The sequence below is a fragment of the Sinocyclocheilus grahami genome, unplaced genomic scaffold (genome assembly GCF_001515645.1).
Source record: "Sinocyclocheilus grahami isolate Dianchi unplaced genomic scaffold, SAMN03320097.WGS_v1.1 scaffold5.1, whole genome shotgun sequence".
Classification (NCBI taxonomy): Eukaryota; Metazoa; Chordata; class Actinopteri; order Cypriniformes; family Cyprinidae; genus Sinocyclocheilus; species Sinocyclocheilus grahami.
In genome coordinates, this window is record NW_015505184.1 from 2,074,706 (window position 1) to 2,088,384 (window position 13,679).

The 13,679-nt window shown below is 35.8% G+C and overlaps 2 protein-coding genes across 2 annotated transcripts; one reads left to right on the forward strand and one right to left on the reverse strand.

Annotated features, from left to right (window-relative positions):
• Positions 1 to 378: 378 nt before the first annotated feature.
• LOC107585911 (neuropilin and tolloid-like protein 1) lies at positions 379 to 5,272 on the reverse strand. Its single transcript, XM_016273095.1, has 8 exons — positions 4,987 to 5,272; positions 4,104 to 4,169; positions 3,839 to 3,973; positions 3,513 to 3,761; positions 1,628 to 1,755; positions 1,240 to 1,468; positions 900 to 1,013; positions 379 to 491 (listed from the first exon to the last, which is right to left on the reverse strand). The coding sequence occupies exons 1-8, from the start codon at positions 5,012 to 5,014 to the stop codon at positions 379 to 381; spliced, it is 1,062 nt and encodes a 353-aa protein (XP_016128581.1). The 5' UTR covers positions 5,015 to 5,272.
• Positions 5,273 to 7,881: 2,609 nt separating this feature from the next.
• On the forward strand, positions 7,882 to 9,943 carry LOC107586364 (cerebellin-2-like). The gene is made up of 3 exons (XM_016273687.1): positions 7,882 to 8,254; positions 8,378 to 8,497; positions 9,150 to 9,943. The coding sequence occupies exons 1-3, from the start codon at positions 7,967 to 7,969 to the stop codon at positions 9,345 to 9,347; spliced, it is 606 nt and encodes a 201-aa protein (XP_016129173.1). The 5' UTR covers positions 7,882 to 7,966; the 3' UTR covers positions 9,348 to 9,943.
• The last annotated feature ends 3,736 nt before the right edge of the window (positions 9,944 to 13,679 follow it).

A 13,679-nucleotide genomic window follows, 5' to 3' on the forward strand; every position in this document is an offset into this window, starting at 1 on the left:
TACTTTAATATACCAGAGGGAGGCACTATTATGCGGATGTACTCACAAACCTCAATGTGTGCGCTCATTACGCATCTCTGACTGCTGCTGAAAACAGTACTTTTATAGTATTAAATGCATACATGTTATTATGACGGGGTTGGCAATATTAGAAATGTTCACATGCCTACAACCACTCTAAAATATTACCAATAAGCAAGGAAAGAGGAGGCAATCCAATGGAAAGGCACTTTTTTTAAAAGATCGTTTTTGTTCTACGTTGCATTTTATAATACAAATGTAATAAAATGAGACAGCATAACAACTTGTTTGTATTTTTATCAGTAATATGTGATATGAGAATGAAAACTGAAGCATTCGGGTAACAAAGTTCTAATATCAATGTTGAAAGCAGTTGTGCTGCTTAATGTTTTTTATAGAATCCATGATACGTTCAAAATAGAAATCTTTTGTGTCTTTATAAATCTTTATCTTGATCAAATGTATCCTTGCTGAAAAATAAGGATACAATCGATTATACAAAAGTACAAAAGTAATAAGACTGAATAAAAAAGATTTCTTAAAAAATGTGAACAGCAGTTAACATGCACATGAAGTGTTTACTCAAAAATGATAATTATCTTATAATTTACGTGTACAACTTTCTTTTCTTCTGTGGAATGCACAAAAAAGGATATTTTGAAAAATGTATGTGTCTATGTCCATGCAATGAAAGTCAATTGGAGTCAACTGGATGGACAAAAACACGGATACTTTTAAAAAAAAATTCCTTCTTCAAAGTGTTCCACATAAGAAAGAAAATCAAACAGGTTTGTAATGACTTGAGGTGAGTAAATGGTGACAGCATAAATGCCATTATTTTCTTTTAATATTTCATTTTTAAACATGTGACTATTTACCTTTGCAACCATTCTCATCCCAAGGATAGACACAGTTTTGGATACCATTGCACACCAATGTGTGGTTAATACACATGTTGCTATGGCAGAAGAAAGAGTCTCCTTCACATGGAGCTGAAGAGCAGAGCAAAATGATAATAATTATAGAAGAAACCACATGAGACACTACCATATCATGCAGCTAAAACTGCTGAAGTGACTCAGTACAGCACTAATAATGTGTTAGTCCAAATATGCAGTTAAAATAAGAGGTAAATCACGACTTTACCGCTAGAAAGAAATCTATACAGTATGTGCTACTGAAATGTGTTAAGATAAAAAAAACGATGGAATGACTCACGCTCGTGGAAGGTGGTGAAGAGGATACGGAATCGGCTCCTGCGGCTGGTCTCATCGGCCCACATGCGAATCACACCTAATGAAGTCAGCAGCATCACGTCATTGGCCACCGTGCTGCAGAATTTATTCTTTAGGTGTTCCACTGAGCTGCTCCCATCATACACTGCCACAAAGTTACGCTTGCACTCATTTGAGTTCTGCATCTCATAATCCAGGAAACGCAAATAGATCTGTACAAGAAGAGACACATTTATATCAGTGTTCTTAGGAGATCTTTTTTCATTTGTACTTATTCATATTTTTTAGGTCCTTACATAGTGGAAAGTAACAAGATCAGCCACCATGCTGGGCTTTAATCAAATTAAATAAAGTTGTGAATGGAGTTTTACCTTCGAGCCAGGAGGAGCTCTTATGAACCACCTGCAGTCTACAGCCTCTGTCTGCAACGCTTTGCCCTCTTTCATAACCATTATTGACTCCACAATCCCCTCTGGCCCACTCATCTCAAATTCACAAACTACAACATGAAAGCACAGTAATGTATCATTGTGAAGTGGTTTTATTATGCAGAGGAGATCAATTAAATAAAAAAAAAAACACTTCCGGCACAATCATTTATTTTCTTTTACCATAATAACTGAAGCACATAGGATTAGTGAATGAGAATGGTGTCCTGAGGCTTGAGTCATGATTGTACGTGGATTAATAATCCCTGAACCAGCCTCACACAGATTAGGCTGTCCAGTGCGACAGGAATCAAAGTAATAAGATGTAGGTGTGTTTACAGGAGCCTGTTTGAATTTATTTTATTTATGCACAGTTTTTCAGGCTTAAACAGGTAATAGGCTCTGGCCAGTTTATCATGTATATCTAGATCTAATTTATCATTTCCAAAAAAATTCACCAGGATATTTCAGAGTCTTTAGGGTTTCAATCTAAAATCATTCAGGGATTCACAGTAATCCTCTCGTGTTTTCTTACCTCTGGTAAAGCTTGGCTAAGATTATTCTTTATGCTAATGTAACCGGATGCATGGATGTAAGTTTCTAATAAATCTCTGATTTATGATGTGCAGAATGATATTTTACAGTATTTTATATACATAACAGAAAAAAAATCTTGAATGGAATGCCTAGAGCAGCCTAAAAATATATATATTTTGTAATATAATCATTCATTACATCTCTTGGTTACAAATGTAATTTTTTTTAAGATGTGAAAATTTTTAGTTTTTGTTTCCATAGTGTGTAGACATTCTATCTGTGATGTATGTATTTTGCGTGCTTCCTTCATTACAGGGTTGTCAATTCACAGGACAGATATGTGATTGCTGGTCCTCTCCTCTTATGACCCTGCTTCATTATCAAAATCTGAATCTGACTGGATTTAGCTTTGAGAGGAGATTAGCACTGCTGTTCAGTGTTTATTAGGCAGCTGTAGTGAACACTAGTGTAATCAGAATGTAAGTAACATCACTTAATCAGGAACACCAGCCAACTTTAGAAAAGACGGACATCGCATCTGTCTTAAACCACAGTCGATTAGTAAAAAAAAAAAAAACTCACTTCCATTTTCACTTTTGCTATATATTGAATGATGTGAAATATGAATTCAAAAATATCTTGTCAAAAGACTCATGACCCTTTGCAACCCAATAATGCATAAAGATTTGCAATAGGATTTGGCGAAGCTGATGTAGGAGGAAGAGCTCAGGACATGGAGCAGACTGAGTGTGCTCCTCTGAAGACAAGCTTTCATTAACTGGGATCAGAGACATCACAAACCTCCCCCACTCAGCTGCTGCATGTGTGCCTGCACTACAAATGCATGGTCATCTGACCTGAGCACAGAACACAGCATTTACCAAAACACGGAGGATCTTGCTAAGAATAAACCAACTGCACTAAACCAATATTATAACTATAGATTTTGTTTCCAAATAAATACAGTGGAGTTTAAAAGCTTGAGACCACAAAATCTGCTATTTAAATTGCTATTTAAACCTGTAACATGTTAAACTTTTAAAGCCAAGAAACTTCAAGATGTAAGGTGAATAAGAAGACACAATTTAGATTCTGCATCCAGGTCACTTATTACATAACATTTGTAACACTGATCATTTGGACAATCAGATGCTCTTCTATTGAAGCACAAGACCCTCAAATCATGCTGGACATGATCATCAGGTTTTGCATAAACTTGCATAAAGAAACTGATAAATACTTGGTGCATAGAGAAAAATGCATATACTGATGACAAAAACACAACTCTTACCTTGGGTGAAATTGTACCGAGCTGAAAATCCAATAGCTTCTAGTTCACCATCTGCCACAAATTTTATCCAAAGGTATCGTCCGCTGGACTTAACATAGGTCGGGCTCTCTTGTCCACAGTAGCGGCCAATAATAGGAGAAAAGCTGAAGGGGCCATCCCTGACTTCAATGTGGTCAAACTTACACTCCCACGATGGCTCAATAGCATACTTTTCATCAAAATACAGGTCAATGCATTGCCTTGGAGAAGCTATGACATAATTAAAATCTCTAGTTAGATATGCAGATGTTACTCACTAAAAATTGTCAAAATGGTAGCTCGCTAACCTTCAATTATGTATATGCATTCTTGGTCAGGAGGATATTTTTCAGGATAGTTAGGAGATGTGAAAAGCCCTCCATCAGATTCTTTGTCCCAAGCACCACACAACCCTGCCGGTGTCACACCTGAGTTGTTTTTAACTGAAGTGACAAAGCATTTCTTTTTTAAAAGATATATATAAAAACAATCTCAAATCAGTACTACTTTTGCATGCGATCACAATGCCCTTCTAGCTTACTTAAGAGGTAATTGTTAATGAGAGATAATTACCTATAGCTCTCTTTGGTGGTGCTGTTGGTGCTCCAGAAAATCCAAGATTGACAAGACTTGCAACAACTGCAAAAATGAATAATGATCTGAGACAAGAATAGTGTTTATACAGTTCTTAAATGTGACCCTGGACCACAAAACCAGTCTTAAGTCGCTGGGGTATATTTGTAGCAATAGCCAAAAATACATTTTATGGGTCAAAAATATAAATTTTTATTTTATGCCAAAAATGATTAGGATATTAAGTAAAGATCATGTTCCATGAAGATATTTTGTAAAATGTCCTACTGTAAATATATCCAATCTTAATTTTTGATCAGTAATATGCATTGCTAAAGTCTTAATTTGGACAACTTTACAGGCGATTTTCTCAATATTTTTATTCCAGATTCCAGATTTTCAAATAGTTGTATCTCAGCCAAATGTTGTCGTATCCTAATAAACCAAACCATACATCAGTGGAAAGCTTCTTTTTTTTGTTGATTTCAGATGATGTATAAATCTCTATTTCATAAAATTGACCCTTATGACTGGTTTTGTGGTCCAGGGTCATGGTCAAAGATAACTCCAATGTACAGTATACTCTGTACATTGAGTTTATAATCTATCTATCTATCTATCTATCTATCTATCTATCTATCTATCTATCTATCTATCTGTCTGGCTGTCTGTCTGTCTTGTCTATGCTTTTTCACATTATAGTTATATACCTGTTTTCGTATGAACATGCTAACAGAATAACACATTAAATAGGAATATGGATTAAATTTAAAGGAAATCATGCATGTATTGTTCTCAAGAGGTTACTCGGTCGATGACAATAAAATGAAACATTATATTTATGTTCGTTTCCATAAGCTCGCGCAATATTATATTTACTCACCAACAAGCAGTTTCACCCGCGGCACCATAATTCTCCCCTAGGGTTTCAACTTTGAATTCCATGAAATGCTAATGGAAGTGGCGAAGCGAGGGATGAAACTGAGATAAAATATAACTACGATATAAAGCAGTCCGTCTTTATAAGAAGCTGCTTAAAGAACGCGATCCAAAGTGTATGAGATTCATCGCACAAATTGTTGCCGCTATTCCCAGAACTCAGGGTGTAGTTGAAGACTTGTTTGATGGTACAGGTTGAACACATCTGCGTAATCCGCCACATCCGTGCCCAGAAGACCTGCGGAGGCGAAGAGTGGATTAACACGATCCCTTCATTCATATTTGGCCAGAAAATTCTATATGCGATACCCTGCCTCAGATGAAGTTTGTCTAGGTGATGTTAACCCATGGTTTGCTAACTGAGTATGATTAAACTAGCCTACTTGAAAATAGCTATGGGACTAAATGAAAACATTGTGCAAAATGTGAGTTGTGTGCTGAGTTCCAAGTATAACGATTTTTTTAAAACTATTTATTTTTATATTTAGTAGCAGGCTACTTGTCAAAGAATATGAGTGCATTGATTACACTCAGTAAGGATAGACGCCATTTTTTGAGAATTAAAACAAGGCTGAAACGGATAGGCAGTCAGTTGTACAGAAATATGTTTTTCCAGAGTTTTTTTCTTGTGACCTTGGGAACAGTAGCCTACTGACTGAGCACACAGCCTCGTTTTCATTCGCAATAAAGTGGCTTTTACCTTAATAAGGTCTTCTTTACTGCGAAATTTGTGATAATATAATTTTATTTAGGCCTAATAGCCTAGCTGCATGATAAAGCAAGATATTTTTGAGTGACATTTAAGGCTTTTAATTGAACAAAGTACTGTTTTTCTGCCATCTAATTTCCCCCCAAAATCATAAACAAGTGATAATTTCAGGGATTAAGCTACATACATCTACAATATATTCAAACATTATTAAATGTTAGAACAAATTACTTAAAATTCCATCTTTGCCATTACAGGTGATAACTCGTGGATCAGGATAATTCACATTGCATAAAGGACAACATGTCTGGTTTTGGGATAAACCATTCTAAAGGGCCTTTTACCCTGGTGCAGCCCTGTTGTAGGCTTACATTGTGATACCCTGCAAAACTCCAAGTAACTTCAAAATAATTTTAGGCTAATGTGTGCATCATCCCAATTTTCAACTCCAAAATCACTTATTATTTATTACTAGTGTTTTGGCATAGTGTTTGTATCGTCTGATAACAATATAAATAAAAGTAGGCCTATAAAAGTTTGAAATTAACATGATCAGTGGGCTTGCCGCTTGTGCATTCTCACCCACCTTGTTCAGACAGTCAACGCAAAGATAATAAAAAAAAAGAGAAAAGAGACAGACATGAACAGACATTCTGTCCTGTGGCATCTGGACAAAAGGTAACCTGCAAAAATATCCCCTTTTCTTTTGTGTTTCACGTTCCACTGTATTGCTGCATATTAGATGCACATAACAACAAGACTGTGTTTAAGCTAGAAACTAGAAGCACAGAAATGTGGAGGAAAAATGAAAAATAAGACACTAATATGGCCCCAAATGCCTTCTGCTAAACTGGCATTCTCTGTGGGGCTGCTTTTCATCAGCATCTTGTTAAAACAGAAGAAAGAATGGATGCTGCATAACACAGGGAAATACTGCAAGTGAACCTGCTTCAGTTGGCTAAATCTCTCATCTTTCAGCAAGACAGTGATCCAATTAGCACACTGTGTCAAAATAACAAAATTATTAATTGAAAAGGTATGGTACTATAAATTTGTGGTTGTCAAGTGTCATTTCATTAATAAAAAAATTAATCTGCAGCAAATGTGTATTAAAGAATGGGCTGTAATCACATTTGAACAGCATGCAAAAGCTGGTGCATATTACCACAACAGACTTAAAGTTGTTACTGTAAGAAGTGACTCACAGAATCTGTCACATACAAAGTTTTACACTTACAGCTCAAACATATTTTAGTTTTAGAGGGTTATGTGTGAACAAATTTGAATTCTGAAACATATAGGCATGACATTTGTTGACATTTTGTGCCAGATGTGCACATTCTATTATACATTCATAACTTTTAATCTAAAATCTTGATGTTGCTGAAAGAAAAAGCAAAACGACTTGTTATATATTAACTTCCCAGTCTTTTGGACATATTTACAGTATGTTATGATTTTGTCATTCGCTTACGTTTTGTGCATATTGCATTTAATTAACACAATTTTTGCATGTGTGAATTCAAATTAAAATGTTTACTTAAAGTGCTAAATACTTCGCTAGTTTAAAGTCTTTTCATATAAAGTTATGCTTTAATATCTTTTCACAACCACTGGATGGTGCAATAGCACATCATATTAGTTTTTGAAACACCTCAACACCAAACAATGGGATGTCACCAGACCAGACAGCCATTGACCTCTTACAAAACATCAATTTACATTAATATTAATTTTTCATCAATAAATGCTGAGCAGAAGTTTATGAGTACAATAAGACCTTTACAGTATACTGAATACAGTAGTGCTTTTAACTGTTCAATGTGGTTTGTTCGAATATCCATTCAACGCATAAACCCTTCAAGTGACAGTTTATCTGTCTACAGTTTAGATTTCGTTAGTATTATGGCTGTCAAAGCATCAATTAGTGATACATTTATTCTAATTAATAGTCTTTTTATTTATTATTTATTATTTAGCTGTGATGCATACATTTTGCATTTGAACTTGTTTGTAGACTGTTGCGCAATGGAAACTTAAGCACATGGTAAAAATTCAGGGCGTTTTCAAATAAGGCGTGCGCTCGGTGTTTGTGGATGAGAGAATGTGTATGTGAGAGAAAGAGAGGGAGAGAGAGAGAGGTGCTTTCGCCTTCACTGATCTCCTAAGAGTGCTCGTTAGTATTTTTTGCTCAGAGCAGAGGTCTTCCACAGTCATGTTGAGAGCCAGGGAACCGGGATCTTTGGCCGTACTGGCCTCCACCCTTCTTCTGGGATTCAGCGTTGCGTTTTCCCTCGGACAGAATGACACAGAACCGGTAGTTTTGGAAGGAAAATGTTTAGTTGTGTGTGACTCGAACCCGTCCGCCGAAGGAGGAGTGACCTCGTCGTTTGGGATATCTGTCCGAGCTGCTGGTGCTAAAGTGGCTTTTTCTGCAGTCAGAGGAACTAACCATGAACCATCAGAAATGAGTAACAAGTCCATGACAATCTACTTTGATCAGGTCAGACCTTGCTTTCACATTTAGGCAACGCGTATTTGTGTGTTAAGTAGGCTTTAACATGTTTCCCCCAAGAGAACGTTTATAAAACATACGTTAACCAAGTGAACAAACACCTTTTTGCAGGTACTAGTGAACATTGGAAATCATTTCGATCTTAAGGCGAGTGTATTTCAAGCTCCTCGGCGAGGCATTTACAGCTTCAGCTTTCACGTTGTGAAGGTCTACAACCGACAGACAATTCAGGTGAGTCTATTTGTTAACATTCAGGAGTTTTATACGAAACAAATTATAAACAACTGAAACTTAAATGGAGTGGTTTGCCACTGAATTATAACACAATGAAATATCGATAAGTGCGTATATTAACTACTCATGTCTGTCTAGCCTAAGTATTGACATTTCTGCTGCTACATTTAGTTATATACTAATATATATATATATACATTAAATAGCCACTTTCAAAAGCTGAAATAGATGCCAATTGTGATAACTTAGAAATTATCAATTGGAATTCATTAGCTAGTCACAAGAGAATATGAATACGTAAACCACAGATCCCTGTATAATTAAATTTGAAAAATTATTACCTTCTTATCAGTAAAACAGAATAGTTAGTTTTCACTATTAGAACAGTGACTAGTACCACATTATTATTTTCTAGTATGTATAATACTAGTTACTGATTGAATTGATGGTTGTCACAATATCGGAATAAGGACTATCTAACAAGTGTTAGCAGTTAAAAGTGAAATGGAAATGATACTCGTCACTATTACTTAATAGTAATTAAAAATATATGTTATAAACATAAAAACAGATACTATTTAGTGCAGCTTAGTTTAGATCTGGCTTGTTGTTATGCGTGTGATCGGATCTTGTGCTTCTATGTCATTAGGTCAATCTGATGCATAATGAATACCCAATAATATCTGCATTTGCCGGTGATCAAGATGTGACCCGAGAGGCAGCAAGTAACGGCGTTCTGCTTCACCTGGAGCGTGAAGACAGACTCTATCTCAAACTGGAGAGAGGGAACCTCATGGGCGGGTGGAAGTACTCCACATTCTCTGGCTTTCTTGTTTTCCCTCTCTAATTGAATATAGCCCATTTTAAATGGCCCAGACTGAAGACCAAGGGACATTTCTATATCTGCTTTCAAAAATAAATGTAGCAGAGAGAACATGGAATACGTTAGTTTATTTTATTTATTGTTAGGATCTGAAGAAATGTATGTGCGTATGTGTATGTATGCATTTAAGTATTTGTGCGATTCAAAAGAAAGTAGGACAGTGGCAATATTAGGACTAATTGATGTCTGCATATTGCTTTGGGAAAGAGTGGTTTGTTATTGTCAATTATATTTTTGCATTCAGGAGCATATTTTGCACGAAATGTGTTTTGTTATGTGCTTGTCGTTTTATTGATTTGTAGCCCTTATAAATTTGATGTTCAGTATGAGCGTAGTAAGTACAAAAAACAGTCATTTCTCTTTAATCGTTGTTATTTGGCTTAATGCATTGGCAAGCAATGATATCTTGCATTTTTATATTACTTGAATGTAAATATACTTATGTCATAAACACAAGGAATGTATTTAAGAACTATTTTAGGACTCGCTTGCAAGAAGGGTATATAAAGTCTTAAAGGCATGGGGAAAGGAACATTTCATCATTTACTCACCCTTGTGTTGTTCCAAACCTGTATGAATTTCTTTCTTCTGTCAAACACAAAAGAAGATATTTTGAAGAATGTTGGCAACCGAACAGTTGCTGGTAGCCATTGACTTACAAAGTATGAGAAAAAAATACTATGGAAGTCAAAAGCTACCAGCAACCATTTCATTTTTGGGTGAACTGTCCCAAAATAGTGTGAAAGAAGAGAAGAACTCAGCGCTGTCCGTGGTGCTGAACAACAGCTCTCCATTAAAAAATGGCAATCTTGTTGAGAACACATATGAATGATTATTAAATGCTTACATCAAAACAAGCAGTGCAGCATTTATCAGTAACATTTGTTTTGGATACATATGTCACCTACAGTTGAGTACAGCATAGACCTTCAGTAGTTAGACTATATCTACAGATTCACATGAGGATTTTATTATCTTAAAAGTTGTATTTGAGAGTAATTGTGTAACAAGAGTGTAAACATATATAATATTCAAATACATCTGATTAAGTCTCTCAACGGGGGCAGTTTTAGGAAGGATGAAAGTAACATCCGCCTACAGAGTTCAATATGTGCAAAAACTGGAAAGATATAGACACCATGCAGATTTGTTGTCTCTCCATTTAGGGCAGGGCAGTGTGTTTCAAGATGCTGTCTTACACAACACTGAACTTTAAAGATTTAACATTTATAGCTTTATATCTTTTTCAAAGCATGGCTGGGAAACGGGATGGAAATTAGGTAATTTATTACCATGGGCACAATTAAAAACTGTGAAGACAGCATTATTTGGAGGTGAAATCCAAATGTGATGAGGTACGAGAATGATCGTGGGTGTTAAGTGTTAAACAGTGAAATATTCCTTCCAAGAGTAGAGCTTAAAAAGATGCTATATTTTCACTAGTCAAGACCATGTCACATCATAGTGTGAATTATTTCAGAGGGTAACCAGTCATTATGTTAGGTAATATTGTGCAATTTTATTTGATGGTTGACCACATGTTCAGACTGTACATTTTTTTTTAATGTATTTTAAAAATTAAAAAAAGAAAAAAAATCCCTTGTCTCGCCACTGTCTTCCTGTCATTTCAGTTGGCTTGTAAGTAAACATCGCCCAAAGGCTAAAAGCTGTCTCTTGCCTGTATCTGACCTTTCTTTTACTTAAAGATGATTAAGAATGAAAACATGACTCAACAGCACGTCGCTGCTAGGTCACTAAACATGACTTTGGTTTTGGGGAACAAAATGCAGAAAATGTTTCTTTGCATAATTCTTTCATTTGTCCTTTAAGAATATAAATCTTGTTGCTGAAGAATATCGAACTCTTACTTTGAATATAAATATAAAGGCGAGTGTTACACACATTCTTTCATCATTAGCAATATTTATCCTGCTCATGTGTAGAAACATGTCATATGAGGTCTCACCCCCAACACTCATGATTCAATTATTGTAATTACTGTGCTGAAGTGTCATGATTTCATAGACTTGGTTCTTGCTTTACTCGTGGCTTGTACTATTGGGTGCTGGTGAATTAAACCGGCTTATGAAGAATCTGCCTGCTGGCATTCTTTTATATCTCATTCATATGCAAAAGTGAGGCAAGGTCAGTCTACTTTATCATTAAATTGTTTATACTATCATTATCATACTACACATATGCCCAATTACGTGAACCAGAGCAGGGAAATTAAACTAATAGAAGAATGGGAATTATGCTGTGACTTTAAAATGTTCAGTAAATCAAAACTATTTTAGTTTATTCAAAGCAGCCACCCTTTGTCTAGATTACAGCTCTGGGCTTCTATCATCCATTTCCCTAAGGTGCATCCTGGGATGCTTTTTAAGCATTTGGCCTGGTAAGCTAGACACTTGTTGGCTGTTGCTTCATCACGATCCTGTCCAACTCCATTTTAAGTATTATTTATTTATTTATTTATTTTTCTAAAAAAATGTATACGTGGGCTGAATTTGTCTTCTAAAGCAATTCATCTACTAAGCATTTCATTATAAATCCTTGAAATAAAATTTTTAAGATCATAAAATAGAAATCCAGCCCGAGCATGTCTAAAATTTTGACTGTAAAGCTCTCCGTATACATAACTTTTTCTGTGTTTTTGAAAGAAGCCTCTTATGCTCACCAAGGCTGCATTTGTTTAATAAAAATATTATATATTGCGAAATGCTATTACAATTCAAAAGAATTGTTTTCTGTGTTAATATATTTAAAAATACCATTTATACCTGTGATGACAGCTGAATTTTCAGCATCATTAAAGGTGCAGTAGATCTTGGAAAATGCTAACGTTAGCCTGATATCACTGAAAGCGAAGTCCCACCCTCCCTGCAATCGCCGTCCAAAGCCACGCCCCCTGAACGCATATACGCTCACAGACCAGAATACCAGAGACAACATTACTACAATATTCTACATCAGCGGTTCCCAATTCCAGCCCATGTTCCGAAGTGAAGTAAACTTCAACAGATTTCCCCCGCTAAGGGAGTAGGGAGCAATGAACACTGTGTAGGGATCATATCAATCGGAACACAGTTCATGCAAGTAGCTCACTTCTATCGAGCTGGCGCGAGGACTGGATCAACCGCTGGGCTACATCATGTGTCATTCACCGGTGAGAAAACTTTAAAAGTACTACAATACCAGGAAGGAAGATGGGGTCGTTGATGTTTGTCTGCCATTCTCGCTGTTTGCACAGTGTGCGTGAACAAGCTGATGATGTATCCTGTCTGTGCGAACAGGGTGCGCAGAGGTATGCAGATACTTACGTTGACAGGCAGGTAGGAAAGCACATTAAAAAGCTCGGACCGAGCGTTTTGATTGGACGAACATTTCTTGATCCTACGCCTTCCACAGAATATATAAATACAGACAAATACATTTAGACAACTTAACTTAATGATTGCTATCAGGATGTGAAGAGACTTTCAACCAGCATAACAAAAAAAAATTCTGAAGACAATCACCCTATTGCATCTTTAAGTCTTGATCCTTCAGAAATAAACATGCTGATTTGGTACTCAAGAAACATTTTTAATTATTGTTTAAAAATTCATGATTATTTGATGAATAGAAAGCATTTATTTGAAATTGAATTTTTTGTAAAATTATAAATTTAATGCATCCATACTGAATAAAAGTTTTAATTTCTTTAAACATATATATTAACCCCAAAGATTTTCAGTGGTTTACATAGTTGTCCAAATGCTGTGTATTTGCAAGGCATAAGCATGATGAATCAGGATGAATTGTCTAATTTTGTTTCCAGGTTTCCCTACGTTGATCTACTAAAATAGACGTGATCACATAGTGGCTTACAGAATCCAGCAGAGCAAGAAAATTGTGTAAGTTTAGACATGAAAGGCCACAACTAGAGGAAAAGCCTGATGTGATAATGAGAGCTGCTGGGCTCCTATAGTCTGGCACATGTTTTTTTTTACTTAATTTCTCCAATACCGAAATAGCTTTAATAACAAAATTCATGCGTGGGCTCATCCTAGAATGCTTCAGATCTTTGGCAGCAAGCATTATGCATTGAAGACGTATTGTCCTATGAAGAAAATGCTGTTTCTGTGTGTATTTTCGCACTGTCAGGAATGATTTAATGACCGGATTCTACGCTTAACACCCCACTGACAAACACAACCTCATTTGTTATCTCAATTAAACGTGTTACTTCTCTTGTCTAAGGTGAGAAAACCTAAACGACCTACTAAGCAAATGCAAATCAGTTTTCCAGCT